The sequence below is a fragment of the Xiphophorus hellerii genome, chromosome 8, assembly GCF_003331165.1.
Source record: "Xiphophorus hellerii strain 12219 chromosome 8, Xiphophorus_hellerii-4.1, whole genome shotgun sequence".
Taxonomy (NCBI): Eukaryota; Metazoa; Chordata; class Actinopteri; order Cyprinodontiformes; family Poeciliidae; genus Xiphophorus; species Xiphophorus hellerii.
Genome location: NC_045679.1, coordinates 5,422,043 through 5,434,805, shown reverse-complemented (window position 1 = coordinate 5,434,805; position 12,763 = coordinate 5,422,043). Strand labels below are relative to the sequence as shown.

The 12,763-nt window shown below is 37.1% G+C and overlaps 1 protein-coding gene and 1 long non-coding RNA gene across 2 annotated transcripts in view; one reads left to right on the top strand and one right to left on the bottom strand.

The window, feature by feature from the left end:
- Positions 1–12,763, top strand: part of LOC116724451 (NLR family CARD domain-containing protein 3-like) — a 42,984-nt gene that overhangs the window by 15,806 nt on the left and 14,415 nt on the right. The window contains exons 7-9 of the mRNA XM_032570169.1: positions 2,764–2,937; positions 3,097–3,270; positions 5,681–5,727. Coding sequence (XP_032426060.1) covers positions 2,764–2,937; positions 3,097–3,270; positions 5,681–5,727 — 395 coding nt within the window. The remainder of the gene's footprint in view (positions 1–2,763; positions 2,938–3,096; positions 3,271–5,680; positions 5,728–12,763) is intronic.
- Positions 3,261–12,027, bottom strand: LOC116724665 (uncharacterized). The gene is made up of 4 exons (XR_004340221.1): positions 10,768–12,027; positions 9,436–9,528; positions 9,295–9,334; positions 3,261–3,304 (listed from the first exon to the last, which is right to left on the bottom strand). It is a non-coding gene; the product is annotated as an uncharacterized LOC116724665 (long non-coding RNA).

The window sequence follows — 12,763 nt, the reverse complement described above, 5'->3', positions numbered from 1 at the left end:
TAAAACTGACACTGGATTCATTTAGTTCATGGTGGATTGTAATATTTCTCTTGCCAGCCTCCTTGTTCAATCAATCAATCAATCAAATTTTATTTGTATAGGACATTTCAGCAGCAAGGCATTTCAAAGTGCTTTACATCATTACAAACACAGAATCACAATGCAATATAGAATCAATCATTAAGTCAAGTTCCATCCATAAATTTGTAATTGATTACATTTCAAATACAATTCTAAACAGGTGGGTTTTCAGTTGAGATTTAAAAAAAGTCAGTGTTTCAGCTGTTTTACAGTTTTCTGGAAGTTTGTTCCAAATTTGTGGTGCATAGATGCTGAATGCTGCTTCACCTCGTTTGGTTCTGGTTCTGGGGATGCAGAGCAGACCAGAACCAGAACCTGAGAGGTCTGGAAGGTTGATACAACAACAGCAGATCTTTAATGTATTGTGGTGCTAAGCCATTCAGTGATTTATAAACTAACAACAGTATTTTAAAGTCTATTCTTTGAGCTACAGGGAGCCAGTGGAGGGAATTTAAAACTGGTGTTATGTGCTCTATCTTCCTGGTTTTAGTGAGAACGCGAGCAGCAGCATTCTGGATCAGCTGCAGCTGTTTGATTGATTTGTTGGACAGACCTGTGAAGACGCTGTTGCAATAATCAATACGACTGAAGATGAACGCATGGATGAGTTTCTCTAGGTCTGGCTGAGACATTAGTCCTTTAATCCTGGAAATGTTCTTCAGGTGATAGAAGGCCGACTTTGTAACTGTCTTTATGTGGCTCTGGAGGTTCAGGTCAGAGTCCATCACTACTCCCAGGTTTCTGCCTGATCGCTGGTTTTCAGTTGTAATAACTGAAGCTGTGCATTGACTCTAGATCTATAACTCTAGATCGTTCCTCTTTAGGTCCAAAAATAATAACTTCAGTTTTGTTTCTGTTCAGCTGGAGAAAGTTTTGGCACATCCACACATTTATCGGTTCTAAGCATCTGTTCAGTGATTGGATGGTGTCAAAGGTCACCTGGTGACATCGTAATGTAGAGCTGTGTGTCATTTGCATAGTTATGGTAGCTAATATTATTTCCTGTTATAACCTGAGCTAGTGGGAGCATATAAATATTGAATAAAAGGGGTCCTAGGATTGAACCTTGGGGTACCCCACATGTGACCTTTGACCTCTTTGATGAAAAGTTTTCAATTGAAACAAAGAAATCCCTGTTCTTTATGTAGGATTCAAACCAGTTAAGCACTGGACCGGAGAGTCTGACCCAACTCTCCAGTCGATTCAGTAATATATCATGGTCAACAGTGTCAAAAGCTGCACTGAGGTCCAACAGAACCAGCACTGTGGTTCTGCCACAGTCCGTATTTATATGGATGTCATTGAACACTTTTACCAGGGCGGTCTCTGTGCTGTGGTGAGCACGAAAACCAGACTGGAAGGAGTCTAAGAGGTTGGTTATAGTTAGGAAGCTAGTTAATTGTTTACACAGCTTTTTCAATAACTTTGCTGATGAATGGGAGGTCAAAGGTCGGCCTGTAATTCTGCATTAGTGATTTGTCCAGATTGTTCTTTTTTATAAGTGGTTTGATTACTGCTGTTTTCAAAGCCTGGGGGAAAACGCCTGATGAGAGCGATGAGTTTACTATTTGGATCAGATCAGCAGCAATAACAGACAGAACTTTCTTAAAGAAATTTGTGGGTAAAACATCCAGACAGCAGGAACTGGAGCTTAGCTGACTTATAATTTCCTGTAGGGTTTTATAATTAAGTAGTTGAAATTGGGTCATTTTTCCTGTATTTGTTTTGTTTGGACACAGCATTGGTACTGACTTTATAGTGGATGTTCAGATTAATCCTCAGATTTTTTGAATTTTTTCTGAAAAGAAGCTGGAAAACTGGTTGCAGGCGGCAATACATTGGAATTCAGGCGGTAACGTCACAGGAGGGTTTGTGATTCTGTCAACTGTTGCAAATAAAGCTGGAGCATTGTTAATGTTTTTGTTTATGACATCTGCAAAGAAAGCCTCTCTTGCATGTTTTAGTGTTAAATGATAGTTACGTAGTCTTTCTTTATAGATGTCATAATGAACGTGGAGTTGAGTTTTACGCCATTTTCGTTCTGCCCTACGGCAGAGTTGTCTTGCAGATCTAACTGTTTGTGCATTTCTCCATGGAGATTTCTTCCTACCAGACACAACTTTCATTTTAATTGGGACAATGGAATCAATAATATCTGAAATTTTAGACTGAAAATCATTTACCAACTTATCTACAACATTACAGCCTAAGGGTGAGGAAGAAGAGTAGATTTGATTAAAAGTTTCTGCTGTGTTTCCAGTGAGAGAACGTTTTGTGATGGTTGCTGTTTGTCCAAGTGGGTTAAAAGATAAAGAACTTTCAAAAATAACAGGAAGTGATCCGACAGGGCGACATCAGTTACAGAGACATTGGAAATATTCACACCCTTACTGATAACCAGGTCCAGTGTGTGTCCTTGAGTGTGTGTTGCTTGTTTGACAAATTGTGTTAGACCAAAAGTCTCTAAAATATTAGCGAGCTTTTTGGCTTATTGTCTGTTGTTCAATCCTTCAAGACAGGAGAACCATCTACAAAATGATCCAGTTCACAATAAAAGTCAACATAAAAATATGTGAAGTAAAAGTCCTTTCAATCTTTCCAAGAAGAACATTGTTGACTGGAAATAAAGAAATAAATATTTCTGATTTGCTCAATAACAGATTTTTCTCTCTGTTTCCTCAGACTGAGTGTCTGTAACCTCTCAGAGAGAAGCTGTGAAGCTCTGTCCTCAGTTCTCAGCTCCCAGTCCTCCAGTCTCAGAGAACTGGACCTGAGTAACAACAACCTGCAGGATTCAGGAGTGAAGCTTCTCTCTGCTGGACTGAAGAGTCCAAACTGCAACCTGGAAACTCTCAGGTAACTTTGGGCACTTGACAAATTGCTGCATCTTAGGAGCAAAAAGAAACATTATTACAGGTCCGTCCGTCAGTCAGTCAGTCAGTCAGTCAGTTCAGACCTTGGGTTCTACCTCAATGTTCTCATTTACTCATCATGTGATGAATTGTGTGTCTGCAGCTTATCAGGCTGTTTGGTCTCAGAGGAAGGCTGTGCTTCCCTGGCCTCAGCTCTGACCTCCAACCCCTCCCATCTGAAAGAGTTGGACCTGAGCTACAATCATCCAGGAGACTCAGGAGTGAAGCTGCTGTCGGCTGGACTGAAGGATCCACACTGGAGACTGGAAGCTCTCAGGTATGGAGGAACCTGCTGCAGGAGCAGAGAAGGTCTGATAGAGGAGGAAGAGGGAGAAATGTCTTTAGTCAGTCTGCTGGAAACATTTAGTTTGAAGCTGAATGTTTAATTTGATCATTAAATATTTAGACGCCTCATCTGGAGGCAGAGATCATTACCCAGTTTTCTGGAATATTCTCCAGACTAAGAACGGCTCACAAGGAAAATTAAAGAGTGGGATGGGTTTAATAGTTTAATAGGGACTCTGACTAAATTAATAAAAGAAGTTCAGTTAGATTTCCATGATGATCTACTGATGGCAGAAAGGACTTTAAAACAATATTTGATGGAGCTCCAGACCAATCAGCCCCAAGAAGCGAAGATGAGAAGAAAAGTAACTCCATGTTGGTCAGATGGATGTTTAAAAGTTATGGGAGAGAAAAATAAAGAACTTTAGATTTTAAACAAAACTCACAACTTTCAGGATTTAATAAAATATAAATTACATAAAAAGTGAAGAAAACTATTCATGAGGCAAAGAAAGAAAGTGAGAATTTTAACAGTTTCATCCATTTAGTAGTTTGATCTCCACCAGGGGGCGACATCTGGAAAATGATCCAAAGAATGAAAGGAATCAGGAGAGAATGGAAATCCCTTGTTTTCCAGAGGAAATGAAGAATTGCAGTGAATGATGGTGAAAAAGTAGAATTGTGCTCTGTTGACTGTGGTAGAAATGAAAAAACAATAATAAGACCTTTTAGACAGATCCAAGAAAAGACTAATGTGTTTAGGTTTTCAGTAGTTGGGAAAGCTTTTGGGATTGTTCAATAAAGTTTGGGAAAAATTCCCAACGTCTTGGAAAAAGGCAGAGACCCTTCATGTTGGAAAACCAGGGAAATATCCATCCGACCAATCAGATTCCAGATCCACAGCTCTGACGTCACATTTAGGATAAATAATGGAATCGTAATAAGAGAAAGAAAAACATTTTATTGATAAAGTAGAGGGATGATATCAGCCCATCAGATGGTTTAGAAGAGGGAGAGGAAGCATCATGGGACTGCAGAGGTCCTTCACCTGATCCTGGTTGTTGGGACAAGAACTTTGTTACTGAACTTAAGGACATTTTTCATGTTTCTGTACGTAAGTAGATTTAATGGTGGGAACTTTTACTCCACTACATTTTACAGTATCTGTACTTTCTACTTCACTACATTTCTATAAAGCGTTGCGTTACAAGTTACATCCAAGTCGCTTTGCGCTTTTTGATTTGTTGGTTAGTTTGAAAGTAATCAATGGTTCTGGTGCCGCCTTTGCCTCCCTGATATCATGAACTGCTAGCTTTCAAAAATTCACCATCAAATCTGAAAAACATATCGAGGAAAGTTAAGCTGCTAAACGCTGTCTGAGTTTTTGGTGTTAAACTGATTTAGGTTAGAGAAGTTTTATGTAATCTTACCAAGCTTCTAGTTTAAATCGACTGCAATAAATAAAACAATTAAATAGTTGTAAGCAGCTGAACTGGCAGTAACATTGATTACTGCGGTCGGGGACGAACGAGAGACTCCAGATGCGACATCATCAGTAGAATGATGATGTCATTTCCCTCTCAGAGCAGCTTGGAAATCTGAGAGGAAAGATGCAAACAAAGACTCTCTGGACTGTTGGATCTGCTGGTTCTGGTTCCAGATGCTCCTTGGACACTTTCACAAGCCATTACTGCAGCTGCTGGATTCAGGATGCTGCTGCTTCTTCTTGGTCTCATTGTAAATGCACACATTTACAAAGCTTTACAGCAGCGCCACCTGGTGGTGTTGGTTGGTAGAGGAAGTGCTGAAAGGTTGGAGGTGTTTGTCAGAGGTGTGTGATGATGGAAGCCTCTCCCTGGTTTGTGAGTCTGAGCTCAGAGATCAAATCTTTGATTCTTGTTGAACTCTTTGTTGAATGTGATGCAGCTTCTCCTTTTTAATGTTTGTATTTCTGGATATTACAGTGAGGCCACAGCAGGTTTTCAGCAGCAGGGCTGTTTAGTGTTTCATTCCTTCATCTGTGTGTGGGAGTGTGGATGGAACAGGTATCCAGGTGTTGTGTCAGAGTTTAGATTGATTGTATTTTAATGCTGATTATTAAATCAGGTTGAGCTTCCAGAAATGTTTCCTTAGTTTCCTGATGTCCTTTTAGGCTTCAGTGAGTTTCTTCAGGTTGTTACTGAGGGATTTCCTTTCTCCTCTCTGTTGGAGCTTTTCCTGTGTTTGGAGAAATGAGTTGTGCTGCAGCAGCACCAACTGTCCTTCCTACATCCACTGCAGTTTGCAATCCAAATGTTGGACTGTTCCTGTCTCAGTGGAGGACAATGTGTGTCTGAGAGACATGTAATGTCCATGTTTGCTGCTGAAAGAGACTGATGGTCAGACCCCCCTCCTCCTTTCAGGGTGGAGCCTGCTGGAGGCCGATTCTTGACACCAGGTCTATGGAGATGTAAGTGTGTTTTTCATCTGATTCATGACAACAAAGCAGCTCACATTCAACCATCTTCAAACTGTCACATCACTCATTCAGGAGTCATCATCAAAGTGTCAATAAATGATCAATAACTGCAGCTGGATTGTGTTTGTTCTCTCCATCAGATTCCTGTCAACTCACCATCGACACAAACACAGTGAGCAGAAAACTCAAACTGTCTAAAGACAACAGGAAGGTGACATTTGTGGAAGAGCTTCAGTCATATCCTGATCATCCAGACAGATTTGATTACTGGTCTCAGCTGCTGTGTAGAACTGGTCTGACTGGTCGCTGTTACTGGGAGGTCGAGCGGAGAGGAATAGTTTATATATCAGTGAGTTACAGAAGAATCAGGAGGAAAGGAAACAGTGGAGACTGTTTGTTTGGAAGAAATGATCATTCCTGGAGTCTGAGATGCTCTGATTATGGTTACTCTGTCTGTCACAATAAGATAAAAACTCGTCTCTCCTCCTCCTCTGTCTCCAACAGAGTAGCAGTGTATGTGGACTGTCCTGCTGGCATTCTGTCCTTCTACAGAGTTTCCTCTGACTCACTGATCCTCCTCCACACCTTCAACACCACATTCACTGAACCTCTGATTCCTGGATTGTGGTTCTGGTTCAGTTCTGGTTCCTCAGTGTTTCTGTGCTGAGTTGAGTCTAAAGAGTCTAAAGATTTTCCTCCTGTCAGAGAAACTCTCTCACTGTTGAACAGATAGTTCAGTCTCTACAATCTATTTCCTGGTGAAACAATTCTGATTGAGTCCTTGGAAACTTTTTCTTCTTCCAGTCCTTTAAATATGGAAGCTGGGATTATTCCAGGATTATTCCAGGATTATTCCAGGATTCTGTTTCTATCGGCTCCTATTTTTCTCAACATGTCAGATTTGAATATTAAATCTTCCTTTTGTAAATTTGCTGCAGTTTTTCTTCATGTGTTTTAAATAAAAACATTTTCTTCTGAATTTGGTTCATTTGCTGCTCATTCTGTTCTTTTCCTGTTCAAATTTAAATATTTGCATTAAAAAGATTTTTTCATCAACTCTGCCTTTCAGAAAGTCCTGATTTAAAGTAAAACATTCCCATCCCATGAAGGTCAGAGGTCAATGCTTTGAAGCCTAAAGTGGGAAAATCTTCATATTTTCTGTTTCATTCAGAACTTCTACCTGAAACTCAGAACCTGCAGAACATTTTTCTCTTTGGAGGAAAAATCCCAGGAACTGGAAGATCAGAGCAGAATGAAAACTGGAGATCAGTGTTGGACAGAAAAGGTCTGATCGCTGCATCTCTGCTATATTTTACATTTAAATCTGATAACAAAAAGTAAACCTGTTTTTAGTGAATAAACCAACATGGATATGACCCGCCACAGCGCCAACGTGGGCCACACCTGATTCAACCCAAACCGGAAAATAAAGGATTTAAGTGGAAAAAGCAAAACCCAGTAAAATCAGCAGCTGGTTGTGATTAAAATGCAGTTTGTTGCAGAGGTTCAAACTTCCTGATGGTGACCTCTCCTCCGTCCCTCACCTTGTCTGGCCGGTTTTAATCCTCACTGCAGTGTTAGACTGGAGCTCATCTCTCAGATTAACCAGATTAACACTGAGCTGCAACAGGAACCAAACGTCTCTCCTCCAACTTATTTCACTGATTAATAACAAGGTTGGATAAAAACATTGAGCTGAGCTTCTCATTCCTTAAAGAGTCATGAAGAAAGACTCACCCTGGAACTGCAGAAAAGAAGTTAGAAAGTTTAAAAATAGATGGAAAAAACTTTGTAAATATATTCTAACAAGTGATTTAATTATCTGTTTATTTTTGTATCTTTTAATGTATAAAACTGTATAAAAAAGGTGTAAATGGTTAAAAATCTTCAGAATGAGCCAATTTTTAACCTGATTAATCATCACAATAATTCTTTGTTGGACCATCGCTACGCGGTACTGAGGAGGAAACTTTAAAAAAGTTTTAATGTAACTTTCTCTATGTCCTAACATGAGATAATCTGAGAGAACAAATGGAGTTCCTCTGCCTCCTCCCTGTGTTCTGCTGAATTACTCTACTGGGTCAGAAACAAGCCATCAGAACCAGAACAATTAGCCATGAGCCTGCAAGTATTGGACATGTTTTTGTCTAAATGAGGTGATTTTATGGCTCCATTTTGCCAGATCACATAGTAGCATTTCTACCTGAAGCCAAACATTAACAGCCAATCCATGTGATCGGTATCTGTGATCGGCAGTGATCGGACCTCATGGTGATCAGAACCGGCAGGAAAAACCCTGATGGGAGCGTCTCTACCCAGGAGTAATATGATGGTTTAGAAGTTCATTGAAATCTTTTCCGTTTTGAAAGAAGCTCACATTTGGGGAACTTGTGAATGATTACATTATTTATCATACTTGGTTCTGCTTAAAATAATTCAATTCAACTGAATTATTCTATTGTCATTATTGTTCTTACATTTGGGAGATTGAACATTTCTGTTTTTATTCAGTTTTTAAAATAAAACTTTAAAAAGTTCAGAAAATAAAATCAATCTACTGAACATTCTGATTTTATGAGGATCTGTTTGAAATGTTTGTTACAAAGTTGATTACTGCATTAATTTTGATGTGAATTAAATTGGTGTGTTTAATTTGTGTTTTTTGTAATGTACTGTTATTGGATATAATAATATTTTTATTTTTTAAACCCATTTACTGGCCGACATTTATTCTATAAATCATTTGGTGACCAATTAAAAAGTAAATGTATTGAACTAAAAATGGAATATCTAATTTCTGGAGCAGAAATATTAATCACTAATACAGTTTCCTCAAGTGACTGGAGATTCAAATCTTTAAAGCCACAAACTGAAATATATTTTATTGAAATATTGGACAGAGCTTTGCAAGACTAAGAAAAGAGGAAGCTAAAAACTTTAAACTGTCAACAAGGTTGCTGCACATTTTTCTAACAAAAAAACATGAAAGAAAATCAGTGAAGGCACATAGGGAAGAAGAGAGGAAGAAAAGTTAAAATACAAACGAGAAAGAAGGGCAGACACTAGAATGAAAGGATGGACAGAAATAAAGAAAAATATATTTTTGTATTTTTGCTTTGTTTTTCCATATTTATGCATGCCTGGAAACCATTTGAACTAAATGCACAACACACTTTTCAGATTATTTATACACAACAAAAACGAAATAATTAAAAAACAACAGCATTATTTTACTTTTCTTCCACCTCACAACAATTATGTGTTACATTGTTTCTCTATCACATAAAATCCCAAGACAAACATTTCAGTTTGAGGTTAAAACATAACGTGAAAATGTTTCAAAGCATTCGTTATTTACATGCCTGTATTATAAAATCAAAGTACTGCGTTAAAAATCTGCTTTCAGCCATTTTAATCCCCTAAAATCAGCAAATACTTGCTCAGTTAGCATCACACGTCAACAACAGCAAAGACCAAAAACTACAGCCGACCCAAAACCACAAGTAAAATGTACAAATTAAACATTTCAGTGCAGTACAATAAACCAAGCTGTCTTACCTCAATGTATGTTTTCATTTGCTACACGGAAACCGTCGTACTGTAAGGAAAACAGTTAGCCATCATTAGCCAACATGGAGCTCAGGGGCCTCATGCATAAAGCGTGTGCTTAAAAACTTGGGTATAGATTATGTCTTTTACCTTGTAATGATCTATTCCTGGTTTAGCTCTCACTTCATCCCTAAAGTTAAAACTTCTCACAGAAAGTGAGCCAAAAAACCAAGATGCCGCCGTCTGTTTGGACCAGTTGCAGAGAGGGCACAGGAAGAAAGAAGAGAAAAACAGAGCCAACAGTATGAGGGTGAGTATAAACACAGAAATGGCTGCAGTAAGGCACACTGAGAGAACACAGAGCAGCTTTGGGGAACAATTTTAGAGCAAAATTAGAAGCAAAGCTCATATCTTCCCATCTAAACTTGAAGCTGGTTCTATAAGAGGCAAAAACTTGAGGGTTCTGGTTCCAGTCCTGCTTTTGGGGATTTAATTCAATGTGCAGTGCTGAAATAAGATTGTATAAGATCTTTGGGACTGCGCGTACTGACGTCTTTCTAACTCCTGTCAGAAACTCTGCTGCAATATTTTAATCCTCATGGAGAGACTTACTGAAAGAAAAAATAGCAGAAATTCTTTAACTCTGAAGGAATATTCTTTATAATGGTAGCATCATGTTAAATGTACAAAATAAAGTGATTAATTCTGGTCTAAATAAATGTTTTTTGGGCTTTTTGACATTCATTGAGACCAAATTTGATCTATTCATGGCAGATTTTTCTGATCCACATCTTGAGTTATTTGGGTTTTTACTCACCCATAGATAGTGTACAGTAGAAACCAGATATTTACAAACTGTATAAAAAGTTGTTGCCATTTTCAAACATTAAGTCATTAAGTTAGGATAACCAAAACAATTTCTGTTTGCTAAATGCAACATAAATATGTCATTTGGGGAATGAAACAACTTTACCAGAACATCTTAACATCTTCCTAGAGCAGGATTATGACTATAGGAACAATACAGATCAATAAAGACAAGCACAAGGTAGAACAACTAATATAGTTTAATCCTGAATAAATTACACTCATATAACCACCAGTAAACAGTATCAATATATATCAGGATAAAGATATATAGAAATATGATACATACTAAGAAAACTAACCAGAAAATTCAGACACCAATTTTAAAATGCACCTAATTATTACTTATTAATTTTGTACATCTCAAATGCAGCTTAAAAACAGACTCCTTGCAAGAATAAACAGTTACTATAGCAAGTTTAACGGTGTAAAAGTTACAGAAAGATTGTAACTTTCATTTCAAAGTGCTCTGAATAAGAAAAAGGTTAAAAATAGGCATAAAACATGAGATTCAGAGCTGACAAAGTGGTAGAAAACATTATAAAAGCACAGCATGAATCACAACTTCCTTATAAATTATAAATCACGTTTTTTCCCCCTGTATGAAACATTTACCTTTGATCCAAGCTCAAATGAACAAAAGCTTTCCAAGTACAGATCGTCTCCCTGGCTCTGGCTGGATGCAATTTTAAATGTTTTTAAATCATTAAAACTTCACCATACCATTTATTTTTAATGTGCGTCAAATTGCACCAAAAGTTTCATGCGTGCTGGTGGAGCTGAAAAGGCAGAATAAACTTATAGAAAACATGCTCCTGTAACACCAGCAACTCTCTTTAACATTAAGGCAGAAGTGGAAATTAAAGGCGAAACATAATTTATACTGAAGGTAAAGTTTAGAGATAAAACATGAAACATTTACTTATTTATGCCTGTATGAAAAATTTAAAACCATTTCCAATCAAATACTTTTAATGACATGCAAGAAAAGTCAGAAAATTGCTTTGACACCAAGTTCCCAAAATAAAGAAATAAGTGATTAACATTTATTATTCACAGTTAAGATGCATGGATCATATACGTATTAAAGAGCCTGAATACAAAAATGCATAACACATTTTTTTATGTTTCCTAGTAAAAAAAAGTATAAAATCACCAACTTTAGTTGGTCTATTATATAAATTTCCAAATAAAATGCTATGAAGTTTGTGGTTTTATTGTAACAAAATGTGAAATAAAAAACACTTGACTATATTTCAGACATTTTAGTCATTTAGTAAAAATAACAGGAACAGGTCAGTCCAACACTGTCAGCTGTACGAAACATACGACACCTGAAGGTAACTGGTGTTGCCTGGTAACGTGTACAGATGACAACATAGGTTTATTCCAATGTAAACGTCACTGGCATATTAAACAACGGCATATTTTCAGTATCAGAGTTCATGGCTCTCCAAGAGCTTATTGCTTATGTAAAGTATTAATATCAAAACCACTTTAGAAGTGTGTGTGAGATCATTGTCCTCTTAAAGCACCAATACATGTTTTAAAACATGCTGATTCCAGGTACAGTAAACCTTTTAAACTGTGATATAAACAAATAAAAAACATTAAGATTAAGTGAACATACAGAGAAACAAAATGAAATGTGCAAGGAAAAATACATTGGAGGTAAACCCGGACCTTTATTTATTTATTTAAACAGAACTGCTTTTGAAACATTGTGCACATATTTCTATTAGGTTTCAGGTAAGGATGCTTCTTCAAGCTTGACATCAGTAAGCTTTATGCAAAGGTTATGAGTGTTTTAAATCACAATTTGGGAACTTCGCTGAGGTAATATTAAAGAATATAAAAGCATCATCCTTTATTATTTCATCCACTTTGTAAAAGTGGATGAAAGTGGCAGAAAAACAGACCCACAGAATGATGCTGCCACTGCCATGTTTGATATTTGGTACAGTGTTTGTAGATTTAACATCTTATCTTAGCTCCTCCAAATATCATCTTAGTCACTGTTTTTTGTTTCATTTAAACATAAAGAATAAACCTTACTTTATTTTTTTGCAATACTTTAAATTAATTGTTTCACTTGGTTTCATATATTCAACAATTCAAGTTTTATTATAATAATTACGGTAACAGAGAAAATCCGTTTCCCACATGTTCCTGTAAACTGCTCTTCCTTGTGCATTTTAAGGTCTGCTGGAAATGTTTCCACATCAAAATCTCCTGCAAGTTCAGCACCTTTTTCCTCAACTTGTTCAAACAAACAAATTTAACAAGTGCAGAAAAACACACAGAAGTTTGCATTTTAAGTGTTCAGAAAAAAGAGAGCAAAACTATGTACAATCACTCCACTGGTAAAAACATAACCCATTGGCCAACGATAACGAACTCCAACACCAAGCTGCTAATGCAAACAAGTAACACAAACTCATACTTGGTTCCAAAGTAACAAAGAAATCCAGATAAATCTGAGCATTGAATGTGGCACTTACTCTGTACAGTACAATTTTACCAGAACTCACTCAAATATGCTTTTTTTGTATTTATATAGCAATAAACATCATGTATATGGAAGGAATCTGTAAAACTTCTCTGCTACATT